The sequence below is a fragment of the Podarcis bocagei genome (genome assembly GCF_964188305.1).
Source record: "Podarcis bocagei genome assembly, chromosome: 5".
NCBI lineage: Eukaryota > Metazoa > Chordata > Lepidosauria > Squamata > Lacertidae > Podarcis > Podarcis bocagei.
The window spans coordinates 57,702,237-57,717,742 of NC_138129.1; the positions used below are offsets into that span (position 1 = coordinate 57,702,237).

At 42.1% G+C, this 15,506-nt stretch overlaps 1 protein-coding gene across 7 annotated transcripts in view; it reads left to right on the forward strand.

Annotated features, from left to right (window-relative positions):
* ELAVL4 (ELAV like RNA binding protein 4) overlaps positions 1-15,506 on the forward strand; it is a 108,216-nt gene that overhangs the window by 74,559 nt on the left and 18,151 nt on the right. For all 7 annotated transcript variants that reach the window (XM_081193231.1, XM_081193234.1, XM_081193230.1 and 4 more), the window contains exon 3: positions 281-384. In XM_081193231.1, coding sequence (XP_081049357.1) covers positions 281-384 — 104 coding nt within the window. The remainder of the gene's footprint in view (positions 1-280; positions 385-15,506) is intronic.

Consider the following 15,506-nt stretch of genomic DNA (forward strand, 5'->3'; position numbering starts at 1 on the left):
AAATTCTTAATATATTCATTTAGTTTTCCTAGTTTTAAGGGCACTATGGAATCTAGAAGAATCAGCACCTGTTAATGACAGACTCTCAGGATAAAAATATTTCTAAGCAGTCCTCCTGAAAGCTGTGTTGGCTGTATGGGTATGCTTTCTGGATTGGAATGGAAGTGTTAGGTGAAAAAGTTTATCAGACAAAAAGGATTTCATTCCCCCATTTGGAAATCGTACACGTGTGCTGCAAAGAATACTGAGTCCTTTTTTTTTGTTTCTTATGTTTCAACAGGGCAGAGTTTAGGGTATGGATTTGTTAACTATATTGATCCAAAGGATGCAGAGAAAGCCATTAACACTTTAAATGGACTCAGACTCCAGACCAAAACCATAAAGGTAAGAGAATACAAAGAGTATTTTGCTAAATTCAGGAGGAAGAGTGTAGTTAAGAGAGTGTCTGGCTATCTCATCAATGTTGCATTCTTCACAGCCCAAAGGGTGCAACTAGCTCTTACTTTGCAACAAAAGAAAGGTGTATAGCAGATGGCACTTTCTTCTTCTTTTCAAACTGCCTATTGTTTTTGTTTATAAAAAGAAAAGAAAAAAACAAGCAGAAAATCTTTAAATGACTATTGCAGGATTTCAAGTCAGCATGTCAAAAGCACAGCGTTTAGAGAGTCATCCACAAAAATCATAGCAGCAAATTAGGGGAGAAAATAGGCTTTTTACGAAATGGCTACTACATGGGGTTTGGTTGCTTATTTCGGCTATCATCATCTTGCCATGAGATAACTGGACATACGACTGATGCTCTTGTCAAGATGCACCTGTAGTTACCCTAGAGTAAATGGTGATCAGGTACCAGTTTTTAGCATTAAGTTTGTTTTCCAGAAAGCAGAACATTCTGAAGGAAACCTCAAGATCAAGTGATCTTAAAGCACTTGTCTGCATTCTGTTAGCATTTTTGGTACTGTAGTTCTTTATGGGGGGAACTATAGTGCTGGGCTGTAACGTCTTCCTGATTTCAGAGAGAAAAGCTCCATACAAATTGTTTCATAATATAGCTTCAAGTACGTTGTAGTAATTTAATATACATTCTATTTTAAACATATTCCTTCTAAATCCACTTAACATAGTATCAAATTTGATATCTTTTACACTGTAAGAAAATGCTTACTATAGGATTCCCTGCAATTACTACACATTTTGCTTCAGTGAGTTAATATGAGGAAACAAAGCAAAAATAGTCTTATCATTACAGTGTAGTACTGAGTCAGCAGCTTCCTTGTCTGCTTCCAAATTAAAGGAAGAATATTGCTGGCTTCACCTGAAAGCTCATAAGCAAAAAAAAGAGGGGGGTGTCACTTTTTTAAGAAAGAAAGGAAAAATAGCTTGTATGTGTCTTAAATAGTCCAACTTGCATTAAATTTACCCTCAAGGTAGAGATTTTTAGTGCCGTGTTCACTTTCTGTATTATTTTTCTGCTTGAAAGCTTGGTCATCTTTGCTGTTTTATAAGTTGCTTTCTCATGTTATTATCATAGTGCTATAGACTCAGATTGAGGGTGGGGAGAAACCATGATAAGCAGGATCCTAGAACCCCAGAATTTATTGACTAGGACCGCTTCTGGATTCATGGATTTAAATAGGTTTTCATACTTAACCAGTTAATGACTACAAAACCATTATATTTTGACGGTGTTTATCTCTTGTTTTACTCTTTAAAGTAAAATGTGTATTTTGAGGGGTAGGGGTGGTCTTGATCTAAAGGCCAAACTTCTTTTAATTCAAATATGTCTACCATATCAAATTTGGATAGTTATTGTTTTTTAAAGACAATGGCTATGATTTTGGTCCAGGGTACATCAAGGTGGTTAGCGAATAAAGGAAAAACCCAATATAACTGTGCTGTGCAAAGGTATGAAATAATATGTAAGAAGCATTAAATAAGTTTTTTAAAAACATCCTATCTCTCCCCTAAAGGTTTGTTTTGCTGGTTAGGGTGTGAAAGTAAAAGAGAATGTTCAGCCATTTCAACTCATTTGTTTATGTATAACTCGTTCTGTGTCCTTGCTTATTTTTCGATTGTGATATGTTCTGATCTGTGTAAACACACCAGAGAGGATTATGTTCATCCGTAATTTTTCCTATAGCAGTGAAGGTTTTCTTTTCTTCTTAGTATCTGCTTTGTAAAATGACAGGCTGTTCTCCTTGGTGTTAAATGGGGCACCTTCACCTTGAAATTTAATAATTTAACAATTACTTATTTTATTATTATGGCCTAGAAATGTTACTGCTTCTTTGTTTTAAACCTTCTTGTTTCCTACACTAAAGTGCCTCCCACACATGTGCACTGAATATGGAAAACAATAAATAGACAGGGATTTGTTTTTGCATTTCTTCACATGAAAGAAAGTCTAAACTCACTCTCTGCGCATGGGGGAAAATATATTGTGAAGAATGCTAGAATTCCCTCAAAAACTAATACTCTGTGGGCAGGGTGTTGTTGTTTTTTTTAAAAAAAGGGACAGCAGGATCCCCTAACTGCAGTTTGAAGTGATACAATTTTATATAGATCATGTTAATGAATTATATTTGTTACCATATAACTAAAAAACGGGGGAAAGCCACCACAATTACCAGTACTTAAAACACCATAGATGTGTGAAATAAGGACATAGAGCTTGCTTAATTCCTTCTGATTGGTTGAATGCTTGATTAAACTATAGTGGGGTTTTGATTAACTAAAGTTGCTCTCAAAACAAGGGTAGTTAGTGATCTGCATGTAGAATTACAGAACCGAGATAAAACATCTGTATGTAAATTGTGCTAGATAATGAGGTAACAGTTAGTCATCTTGTTATAATCATAGTACATAAGAACAGATTGCTGGATCAGGCCAGTGGCCTTTGTAAACCAGCCTCCTGTTCTCGCAGCAGCCAACCAGATGCCTGTGGGAAGCCCACAAACGGCATCTGAGCACAAAAGCCCTCTGCCCACCTCTGGTACCTAGCAACTGGTATTCAGAGGCATTTCAGTGCTGCAAGTTTACAGTGTCCTCACAATTTTAAAATTCATGTAAAATTAAGAATGAATAAATGAAACAGTGAAAATACTTCCTGAAGAAATACAGCCGTTGAACAATTGTCCATTTTTAAGATGGCTCCTTCTGTCCATCCATGACCATGATAAAAAGTGTAATTACACAACTGTCACTATTTTCTGACAGTTTATTTAATTTTAATAAAGTTTGCATTTCCTCATACTTCTGGTACTGAATTACAAAGTTGATTGGCCAGAAGATGAAACAACGCAAATGGCATAAGACACAAGAACATGGATATTCGGTTAATGGTTATTGGGCAAATTTAGGCCACAGCTTTATTGGTTACAGAATGTGAGCGGTATTGGCTTAGGCATTGGAATTGACCCGACTATATCTGACTCCTGCCCGTCACACAGGGAGTCCTGCAAGGGTCAACCACTGGTAGGGGGAGCCCTGTCGATGCAAACCAACTGAAGCTCCCCCTAGGTTCCTGACGGGGTTGTGGCATGGCTTTGGACAAGATCCACACCCCCGGATTCCTTTAACGGAATACCCTTAAGCTTGAGGGGCAGTTGATGGCCACACCTCCCCTCCCCCATCATAAGACCAACCAATGCCTAACCGCCAAACCTTACAAAGTTGTGACAATTGCTACGAGATAGGTGAAAACCAAATGGCCCATGCCAATTTGCCAAGTGGAAAAATTCCTACCAGGCCCCTCAACGACGACCAACTGAGGTCCATAGCAAGGCCAATGTCGAAACCTGAAACTAGGGAGGGCAGGCAGAAGATCGAGGAAGCGAGCCAAGCGGAAGCTCTCCGGCTCGCGCTTCAGTTTAAATGAGGCCCGGCCACGCACCCCCCCCCCAGCCAACGGATTGGATGGCTGGACAATGACGTGGCCGGGAACCTCTGGGTGACATGGGACTTCGTTCCCCACCCCCGGAGGGGAGTGGGTGGCCACGTGGTCCACTGCAACTCTTCCCCGCTGGGAAATAGAGTGGATTTAGCACCATTCCAGGCTTCAGGGGCAGCAGTGGATAAAGGGGCGCAGCATTTGAGGAAGCAGAAGATATTTGCACACTTGACATGGGTGGAGCTTGAAGAGCAAAGGCCACAAGCAGGAATTCATTGGGATCTCAGAGCAGACAGATCAAACTTGAAATGATGAAATAATGTTCACGAATAGTCAAATGAGAAAATACACGGGAAGTACTAGGCTTGGGAACAGGGGGGAAACAAAATTCTTGAGACATACTGTAGCCCTAGAAACTTTTGTAGGGAAAAGCAATTGGTAGAAAGTGTCGGGGGAGGGAGGAATCCCCTTTCTCAAACATTTCCTATTATTAAAGGGAGAGGGCAGGGAAATAAGTTTTATTATTTTGCTGTTTGAATACTTCTACCATAGTTGCCTCAGGATGTGGAAGTAGAAAATTGCAGATTTAGGGGTGTGATTCACATCCCACTGAAGTTAGTGGCGAAGTTTAGTTGATGATAACGGCTGTGGATTGCAGCCTTACAGTAACCAATGGGAACCATTCTGTTGGCTGTGGTGCTTTAACCCACTTGCGAATTTTATTCCCATGGTATTGCCAAAATAAGTTACTGTGTAAGTTTTGCTTGTCAGGCCCACAGTTGCTTTTACAATCAGTAATAGTTGCTATGATGCTTAGTTATATAAATAATCCTGACATTTTTAGCATTAGTTAATGTCATTGGCCTGTCAACAGTATTGTTGCTTTTTTTTTTTTTAACTGACTGCTTTTGGGTGACCTAAGTGTGTGATTTTGTTCCTTCCACTTCAACAACAGGCCAAGTAATTGCATGAGGGCAAGTAGTTAAATTTTGTCACATAAATGGTTGTCATTAAAAGGAAATACATTGCTAGTGTCCGGTATAATTAGGTTTTTAAACTCTCTCATGTGTCATCTTTGACATGATGTCAGAGACCACTGTAGATGACCAGAGCATCTATCTGCAGCCCTAGCTCTTCCAATGACAAGCATTTAAGAAAAAGGAAGATACTAGCAAATAATCACACTTTTAATGGAATAGTGATCACCATATATGAGAACATGCCCATGAGACAACACAAATTTCAAACACCCTTGTTACAGAAATTATTTTGACATCTTATAGTGTGTGTCATGGTGTTGGTCACCCTGTTATGCCCATCAAATTTCAAACATCTTGGCCATTGGGCAACATTTAAATTTTTGGTCTTCATCTTTGGAGGCGTAACAAGTGGAGAAGTTATAAACCTTTTGTTTGAACACAGACAGAATTTTTGACCAGTATAAAAGCAGTGGCTCGGGGAGGTCAGGCCAGAGAAGAAATGCACGAATTCAAATTTTCTTAAACACAGTTTTGTCAGAGAGGAAGCTGTAGCTTTTGGAGTGGGAGGGCTGAGTCCACAATGTGAGACACCGCGGGCACCTGTCTGTTTTGCTGCCGTGATAGATGTCCATTGTGCACACGAGGAGCTGATTGCAAAGTCAGGTCTCACAGTTTAACTGTCAGGTGCCAACCATGCACGGAAAGATAACAGCATGCCCAAAGTTGCCATCCACCTTGTACTCAGAGATCTATATAACTATCACATTTGTCACTTCTGTCACAATCTTCACACCACATTTATTTCAGCCTCCAGTGAGGCATACAGTGCAGTGGCTGCTGTGACATGGATAGGTTTCAGCTGATGTCACCTGAAGATGTGTGCAAGATGCTTCGAACAGTGCACCCAACCATTTGCTTCCTCAGCCCTTGCTCTCTCTTGGCTTATTAAAGCATGCCAAGCAAGGTTGACTGGGTGGGCCCTGGGTGTGGTCAACACATCATTGCAGGATGGAATGGTCCTGGCAGTTTTGAAAGATGCTTTGATTCAACCACTCCTGGAAAAGCTTACATTGGACCCCCTCGTTTGTGACAATCACTGCCCGGTCACAAATACCAATTTTTGAGGGAAGGTGATTGAGGGGGCTATGACAGGACAGTAACAAGTATTACTGAGTGATACGAGTTATTGACATATTCCAGTCAAGATTCAGGCTTGGTTTGGGGACTGAATCAACAGTGAGCACCCTAATGTATGACTTTTATCAGGAGGACAAGGGGTGTGTGACCCTGTAATTCTTGAGTGATACCATTGAACATGATGTGGTCCGGAACTGATGAGATGAGCAGTGTTTTTAATCTTTGATATTGTATTGTGTTTTAATTTGTTGGAAGCTGCCCAGAGTGGCTGGGGAAACCCAGTCAGATAGGCAGCATATAAATAATAAATTATTACTATTTTACAGTGGTTCTGATCCTTTCTTTGAGGTCAGTTTCAGAGAATAGACTGGTGGTTTTTCAGCCCCCTGGCAGTGGGGTGCTGCAAGGTACCATCCTGCCCCCCGGTGTCATTTAGCATGTATGAAGCCATTGGGAGCTGTCATTAGGAGATTTCAGTGTTAGAAACAGAGATATGAAAGCTAGGAGCTAAATGGCACCTTAAACCTAGGTTATGGTGCAACAACAGAATGTCTAGAATGTATTTTTTAATAACAAGAATGAAAATGACTGAAATGCAGCTAAAATATTGTGTTCATTTTTCACATGGTCTAGTCCTTCTCCTGCCCTCCTTAAATTCTTAAGAGGGTCTCTTTTCCAGTCTTCAGAGAGTAGCTAGAAGTGGGGAGGCCGCAAAAGGTCCTCCTTTCCTTCCACTCTGCAGTTTTAATCTGATATCTTAGGTGCAGTACTGCGCCCAGAGCTCAGAAACTGCTCGCGCTAATGAAATTCCCTGTCGCAAAATGTGCCTAGAACAGTAGGATTTTCGAACACTGGGAGATTTTAAGGCTAGGGTATCTAAAAGATTAACTCACCCACAGATTAACTCACCCAATTGAACACTATACCCTGCGCATGTCTTTTCATCAGGAGGTATGATATAGGAATCATACCTTTAGTGTGGTTTGGGTGTCTAATAAAGACATTCCTCTTACCCCAAGCCTTTCAAGTGAAGGTTTTTGCCTAGTCTTTATCTGCATTGAACTGGAAATTGTATTTATATATCTTTTTATAGTTGATGCATGTTTGTTTTTATTGTTAACTGCTTTGGCATGTTTTGTGGTAAGTGATTCTTACATGGAAACAATCCTAGTACTATCATGCTATCCTTCCTTTGAGGATCTCAGTGCAGCATACATAGGGTTTCCCCATTTCATCTTCACACCATTACTCTGAAGTAGGTTAACCTGAGAGTGATCTGGGCCAAAACCAGCATTTAATACACTACACTACACTACACTACACTACACTACACTACACTACACTACACTACACTACACTACACTGGCTCAGTGTGAGGTCCATGTGAATTAGTGTTAACTGCCCCTCCCAAAGATAGTGTGATCTCTTAACCTAGAAACAGTTGTGATGTCTGAATAATTATAATGCTAGTATCCTGCATCATATTTTTATATCTAGCTTAAAATAAATTCAGCTCAGACACACCTCCTTTAGGGCTTCATGTAATTCTTGCCTCCTCCTTACCATGTTCTAAGCCCCAGGACTGAATTACCAGATGGTAGACCAACTGAATAGCTTCAGCCAAGCAGTTATTCTAATCCATTTGATGTTGAATTAGAATAGCAAATTAATTTGAAAATAACAATATGAAGTTAATCACCTTATGTTACTGAGCAAAGTCCTTAAGCGGGTGGTTGCTAACCAGAATCAGGTTCTCTTGGATCCAGTCTGGTTTTCTAGATCCATTTCAGTTGGGGTTTAGGCCTTGTTTTGACACAGAAACTGCCTTGGTCGCTCTGTATTTGTTGGGTTAGGGATGGATGAGAAACAGGGAGAGTGTTGATTGACCATGGTATTCTTTTAGAGTGGCTGTCCAATTTGGGAGTGGGTGGTTCCACTTTAAAATAGTTCCTACCCTACTTAGATGCCCATCTCCAGAGAGTGGTGTTGGGAGATGCTGCTTGGCCCCATGGATCCTCCAGTGTGGGATGCCACACGGACCAGATTTGTCCCTCCAGGCTGTTTAGCATCTACATGAAACCACTGACTGGGCTTATCCAGGGATTTGGACTGTGTTGCCATCAATATTCAGATGAGACACAAATCTTTTTTTTATTACCTGATCTTGATGGAGTTGAACTTCTCCTAAAGGAGCAAGAATACAGTTTGGGGGTGCTTAGGGACACAGCAGGTGTCCATGGAGGCACAAGTGACCTCAGTGGCACAGAGTACCTTCCATCAGCTTTCACTAGTGGCACAGTTGTGACGCTGTTTTGACAGGGGTAGCCTAACTTTTATTATAAACACTGTACTAACTTCTTGCTTTAAATTACTGCAGTGTGTTATACTTCAGGCTGCATTTGAATACAATTCAGAAATTGCAGGTAGTGCAGAATTCAGGGGGCAGACTGGGAATAGGTGATCTGGTGATACCACACTAATCCTGGCCCAGTTGGCTGCTAATTAATTTCCAGGCTCAGTTCAAAGTGCTGGTTTTGACCTATAAAGCCTTATGCTGCTCAAGATTCCAATACCTTAGGGACCAGCTCCTCACACGTGAACCTACCCAGACCCTGTGTTCATCATCTGAGGCCCTTCTTTGTGGACCTAAAGGGGTTAGTGGAGGGGGTTGGTGAGGTCTTAAAAGAGGAGGGGGGTTGATGAACAAAGCAAGCAGGGACACAGCCCCTAGCAATAAATAATACTGATAATGATGTTCCTAATAGGATCCAGTTTGGTCTTTGTTCTCCTTAGGAAAGGAGTGAGTTGAGGACTTCCGGGGTGGCGCCATCGGCAATGGCGGACTCCCTCTGAACCGGAGGGACCAGCTCCGCGCGAAACGGGTCTTTTCCGCTGCGGCGAAGCGGGGACCCTCTCAGAAATCACAGGCGGATGAAGCCTGTGACCATGGGACTTGGCGGGCACCTTTAGCGCCCCCCAACCCGCAAAGGAACCCACTAACGGGCTCCGAAGCGAAGAGGGGGGAGTGGCGCGGTGCTGTGAGTCAACTGCTATTTCCGTGAAGCGAAGCCGCACAGCCGTTGCCGGAGAGCGCTGCCTTTTTCCTGGGACAATTTGGCATCTAAAGTAATCACCCGTGAGTACTTAAACATTGAACAATTGGACTTCAAATAAGAACTGGCGATTAGAAAGGAATTGGACTTAAAAATTTACCTGAATTTGGTACTGAAACAGGAAGGTCTAAACAGGAAGTCAGCCTTCCGTTTCCTTGTAGTCAGAAGAAAGCAAAGACAACGTAAACTAGAGCTTAGAAAATCACTTTCAAAGGATTGGTTTTCACCATTTAAAATCGTTGAACCCCCCTTCGGTAGCAGGAGAAGAAGGGGGGTCTTTTTTGGACTGTTTAAACCTGCAGAAGTGAGTTTAAAGTAAAGTAACTTTCCACCGTCCTGATCCTGGAGCGGGGTGTCAGAATTGACGTTTGAAGCTCATTGACCAGAGACAAATATTTTTGACAGACAGTTAAAAGAAGAGTAACATTGTGATTCCACTGTTTTCTTTCGCATTTTAAAGAAACAAATATTGACAAAATATCTTAAAAAAAGAAACTTTGTTGCTATTGTCCTTAAAAGAAAGAACAACCAGAAGTTTTCCCCCTAGAGGGGGACTGTGAAACTGTAACTAATTCTAGGGAGCTTGCATCGGCTACAGATTACAACCGTGGGAAAGGACTTGTGACCTGCAGGACAATGTTTCCAGAAGCACTGTTGGGTGCTTTCTGTAAAATAAATGCCCTATTGGATCAGTTAAGTCAGAAGACGGATTTGATGACTAATGCGGCCAGAACATTTGAACAAATTGAACACATAGTGGGAAACTATGTGGAGCCCACTCAGGAACTTAAACAGGAGTGTGCCATGACAGAACAGTTGAGAGAAGAGGATGTTGCTGAATTTTGGGCATCAGAAAGGGAGGAACTTTTGGCCCTGCAGGAAAATGAGCCTTTGGATTGGACAAATGAACTTGGAAAAAACCAGATTTGGAAAGATAAAGTTTGGATTGATTTGGAAATGGGGGGTTGGAATGACCCCCCTATGCAGAGATGTTTGGACTTTCCGAGTCTGGTAATAGGCCGTCAGATGTTTGGAGTTGTGGGGGCTCCCAATTTTGGAGGGAATTTGAAACATGTCTTAAAATACCACATGGAGTCTAGTCTGGACTATGGGAAAGGGGCTGATTGGTTGAAAAGGGTCAAAAACACTACCAAGCTGGAGTTCCCACGAGTGAAAGGAAAATATGAAGAAGAGCTGCGGAAGGGACATGGAAGAGACTTGAAGGCCTCGGATATAAGATCACCAGGTTAATGTGCCAGACTAATGGGATAAAAAGGACTGACAAACCCAGGACCAGGAGGAAGGGACGCTGGAAGAAGATTGGATTGTTTATTTCTTTTTTCTATCATTAGGAATGCCTTATAAAATTGATGAATGTTAGAAAAATGTTGAAATGAAATTACTTGGCTCTTGTAAAAATGTTTAAAGAATTAGGTAAAAAGGTAATGGTTATAAGAAGTTGGTAAAAATAAGATTTAAGTCTTAATCTTTAAGGTTTTTATAAGATAAGATGAAAATAGAGTAAGGTAATGTAATGACAGAATACTATGAATTATGGAAAGGATTTGCTGTGACAACTATTAATCAAGATACAAGAAAAGGGAGGAGGAGGAGGTCATAGTAAGAAGGTAATGAAAGTGGAGGATTTGAAAATGATGGTTTTTCTTTTTCTTTTTCTGTTTTGTCTTTTTTCTTTGTAATTTCTTTGTAATTTTTTTAAAAAGTTCTTTTTTCAATAAATATCATTTTTAAAAAAGGAAAGGAGTGAGTTGATTATTATCTTGCTTCTCACATATATTTGGATTCACACATTTTTTTTAATTACTAAGAGCACATTTTTCTTCACTTTTCTCAAAAGTAGCTCTCTGGTAAGTGGGGAATGCTTTGCTTCCCCAACAATAACATTTTCCCATTTGGAAGAGTTAGCAGTGGTACCAAAAAGATGCTGTACAAGAAGGAATATTCATGGTGTATTATATAAATGCCACATCCAGTTTTGTGTTTCAAGCATGAAAACAAGCACCTGGATTTTAGGGTTCTTTAATCCCGAAAATTGCGGACGCGGGTGGCGCTGTGGGCTAAAGCCTCAGCGCCTAGGGCTTGCCGATCGAAAGGTCGGCGGTTCGAATCCCCGCGGCGGGGTGCGCTCCCGCTGCTCGGTCCCAGCGCCTGCCAACCTAGCAGTTCGAAAGCACCCCTGGGTGCAAGTAGATAAATAGGGACCGCTTACCAGCGGGAAGGTAAACGGCGTTCCGTGTGCTGCGCTGGCTCGCCAGATGCAGCTTGTCACGCTGGCCATGTGACCCGGAAGTGTCTCCGGACAGCGCTGGCCCCCGGCCAATAGATGTGAGATGGGCGCACAAACCCCAGAGTCTGTCAAGACTGGCCCGTTCGGGCAGGGGTACCTTTACCTTTACCTAATCCCGAAAATATGCATAACACGAGCAGATTACTTTAGGTTCCTCTGTGTTCCCCTATAGAACCCTTCCTGAACTGTTGTGTATCCATTCATTTAGGCACACAATGCTTCACATTCCCTTCTTCCTTCCTTGTTGCTTTTTCATCAAGTCTAATCTTTCTCTCTCACTTGCATCTTACCTGCACGCCTTAATGTGCACCCTCAGAAGCTACTGAGTCACCTCCATATTAAATAACCCATTTGTGCTACTGACTGGCACAACTTAAATATTAATAACGAACATGGTAATAAACATTACATTAGGATAAAGGTGACATGATCAAAATGGCCCAACTCCTGCAGCGTATTTCACCTCAAGCAGTTGATGAAACCCAAGAGTGAATGGTGACAAATGGAGTGATCTATTTCTTTTCCTTTTCATTGAACTGCCTGGTTTAGGTATATCCTGAAGCATTATCTGTATCCCCTAGAACATCTTGACTTAATAGTTATTGATGCTCCTATTTCCCTTGAATTACATAATCCCCCTGTGCAGCTTGTTATGAAAGGTAAACAAAGCATTCTGGAAAGTACTGTCTGCACATGAATTCGGGGTTTTTCTGTGCTGCCTCCATGGGTACCACAGCAAGACACTTACTAAGCTCCAACATATTTAGTACTTACGCTCTGTGGAAGTTCAGAGTTAACAGATACAGAATAAATATACAAAGGGTGTAACTGATAGTTGTTGCTTGGGAAGGGGAAGAGAGAGGCAACCCCAGAACAGCACATAGGGAGAGGAGAGGGGAGTTAGTTTTGTCAAGAAAGCAGAAATAGTTGAGCTGAATAGTCCCTTTAGCACTATATTGATTTCTACCCATTGTTTGATTGGGTAACTATATCACAAAATTTGGTTAAGTGTGAATTTCAAGGGATGGTTGTGTTTTGGTTCTGGAAAGCGCAGGTTTGATAGATTCGCCTTTAAATGTGACCTGAACCAAATTTGTTCCGATCCCTACTTTGCAGACAGCTTATATACTTTGTGTTCTTGCTGGATCTGATTGTGGAGGGGTTTAGGGCAGATCCCTCTTGTTTTTCAAAAGACATTTCAAGAAACTTTCCAGACCCATGATTCTAACTAAATAGTACATCCACGTATCTATATATCACTCCCACATCTGGAATAGAGCATAGATGTTATAAGAAAATGGCAGAAAATTGAATGACGATCAGAAGTAATTGTGCCATCTAGAGTGACCACTGAAAATGAGGCCTTAAAAAGTGGCTTTATAAATATAGAAGCTTCAATATATGCGGGAGGGAATCACAGAATTATAGAGTTGGAAAGGATCGCGAGGGTCATCTAGTCCAACCCCCTGCAATGTGGGAATCTTTTTGCCCAACATGGGGCTTGAACCCACAATCCTAAGATTAAAAGTTTAATGCACTACCTACTGAGCCCCCCACTTACTGAGCCCCTCCCTGCAACACTTCATTTTGGATCCTTCCAGCAGGACGTTAACACACACAAATTCACTGGATCCTTCCAGCATGACGTTAACACACACAAATTCAGTATGAATTTGTGGGCAGTAGTGAGCGCTCTATGCCAGCATAAAGGTATTTGGATTGCTCTGTCTGAAAAACAGCTCCCACTGTACTTTTCTATGCCTTGTAACTCTGTGGGCAAGGGGGGCTGATTATCATTGGGAATCATGGTTCGGGAAGGGAGGGCTAAATCTTCCCTCCTTTTGGAAATGACCGCCACACCTGGTATCTAATTTTTTTTTTTATAAAAAATGCAGTTGCTAACCACACTTAGTAAATAAATGTGTGTTTTGGCCTTCATTTTAGGATTTGTCAAACTACTACTCTAGGCTCTTCTTTCCAGTTGTGATGTATTGGTCAAACCGCATGTTAGCGCTTAATACATAGTGTGCAGCTACATTGCTTGTTTGTCCTTAACCGCATGCTCAGGGGGCTCTGTTATTGGGATTGCAGCATTTGGGGAGAGGAGGTTTATCCCTGTCTTCTGGTGCCGCAAAACACACGGACGCTGCATGGCTACAAGGCTTAGAAAATAATTCCCACCTCTCTTTGGAGTGAAACATTTTATTTGCAGCTGTCTCCTGAGTCCTTTCTCTTTGCTGTCTCTGCAGCTAAACTACAGTGCGGTCTTCTGACCTACCCCACTCTTATTTGAAGCCCTGTTTCTTATCTTCATCCTTTAATATGATCTACACAACTACCCAGTTACCACTGTGTTTAAATTCCACAGTTCTGTCCACCCCCACCCCCCATTTCAAGTAAGTGAAGGGAGCAGCAAGAAACATTCACGCAGCTCTGCGTGCTGCTGCTGCTTCCACCACTTTATCAGACACTGTCTAATATATGCACCTTCTAGAACGCCCTGCACATTCTAGAACCCTGTTTTGCCAGGGTACTGAAACAGAAAGGGAGCCTCAATGAGTATAGGAAGCTATGCAATTGAGACATTCACCCTCCACAAGTTGGATGGTGACCGGTATGGCCAAAAGAGACAGAGCTACTGCCTCCTTCCCTTTTCCTGTAGTAACATAACACTTAAGCCAGGCATAGGCAAACTCAGGCCCTCCAGATGTTTGGGACTACAATTCCCATCATCCCTAGCTAACAGGACTAGTGGTAAGGGATGATGGGAATAGTAGTCCGAAACATCTAGAGCAGGGGTGTCAAACTCAAATTCATTGGCGGGCCGCATCATCAGTTTGGTCACCCTCAAAGGGCCGGTTCGAGTTCAAGTGTCTTCAAAGCCCATGACACCTTTAACAGCTGGATTAAGTAATGCAGAGCTTCTGGCTCATGGAACACTACACCTTGATTTCATTTGAATACATATATGAATATAAAAATTGTTTCCTGTTTGGCTTGGTGTTTAAGTTACACAAAATGTGCAGGTTTAAATTTTTCTCATTCCCCAAATTTTAATCGAGCATTTGTTTGGATTTTTTCCCCTTTGCTACCTACCCTAAACCTTTGAGGAGGGCGGGAACTGATGGCTGGACCCTGTAATAACATTGAGGAAAAAATTGCATGATGTGTAAATACCCTAAAAAATAAACCAATTCCTTATCAGCTTTTTTTCCATATATAAATTTTTGCAATGCGCACCCTGTGGAAGCCGCGCCTGAAGTTATTTACAAAACATGCACTTGCGTATCGAATTTGCTTTTGAATCGCAAATCCCCAGAGGATGCTGTTCATTGGGCAGCGCGGAAACGCACCTAAAGAAATAAAGAAAAGCAAAGCAAAAGCACGCCGCCCTGAGTATTCACAGGGCACGCTCCCGAAACACAAGCGCGCTCTCGGTCTCCCTCTCTCCAACGCACGCGAAGCCGGCTCTGCCCTTCTCTGCGCTCCACCTTGTGCAGGCGCGCTGGGCTCCCGCCGGGACTTATTTCACCCCAGCGAGCCCGAAAAGAAGTTGAGAGCAGTAGCAGCGGCCTCCCATATCCAACCCCACCCTCGCCGTGTCAAATAAGTCTCGGCTAGGTAGTTGGAGGAGGGGGAGGCCTGCGCCTGCGCAGAAGGGACCCGAGGCGCCCTGTGCGCGCCATAGCCCAAGCTTCCCTCGCAGATATATATAGACCAGACTACACGGGCCACATGATGAGGTCTGGCGGGCCAGATTTGGCCCGCGGGCCTTGTGTTTGACACCCGTGATCTAGAGGACCGGAGTTTGCCTATGCCTGACTTAAGCTATTACAATTATCTGTGTTATATGTATAGGAAGGTGCTTACCCACCATAAACAAAACTTTAAAATTCCAGCATTAGGAATGTGTCGTTTACATTCCAAGATTTTGGAATGTTTTATTGTAATTCATATAAAGCATAGGTTGTATTATTTAAGTTGGATTTGTCCATTTTGCTTTCTCCCGGTTTCCCATTTTTCCAGTGTTCAACTTGTCTTGGTAAAACCAGAAAAGGAAGAGTACCATGAGGCTATGA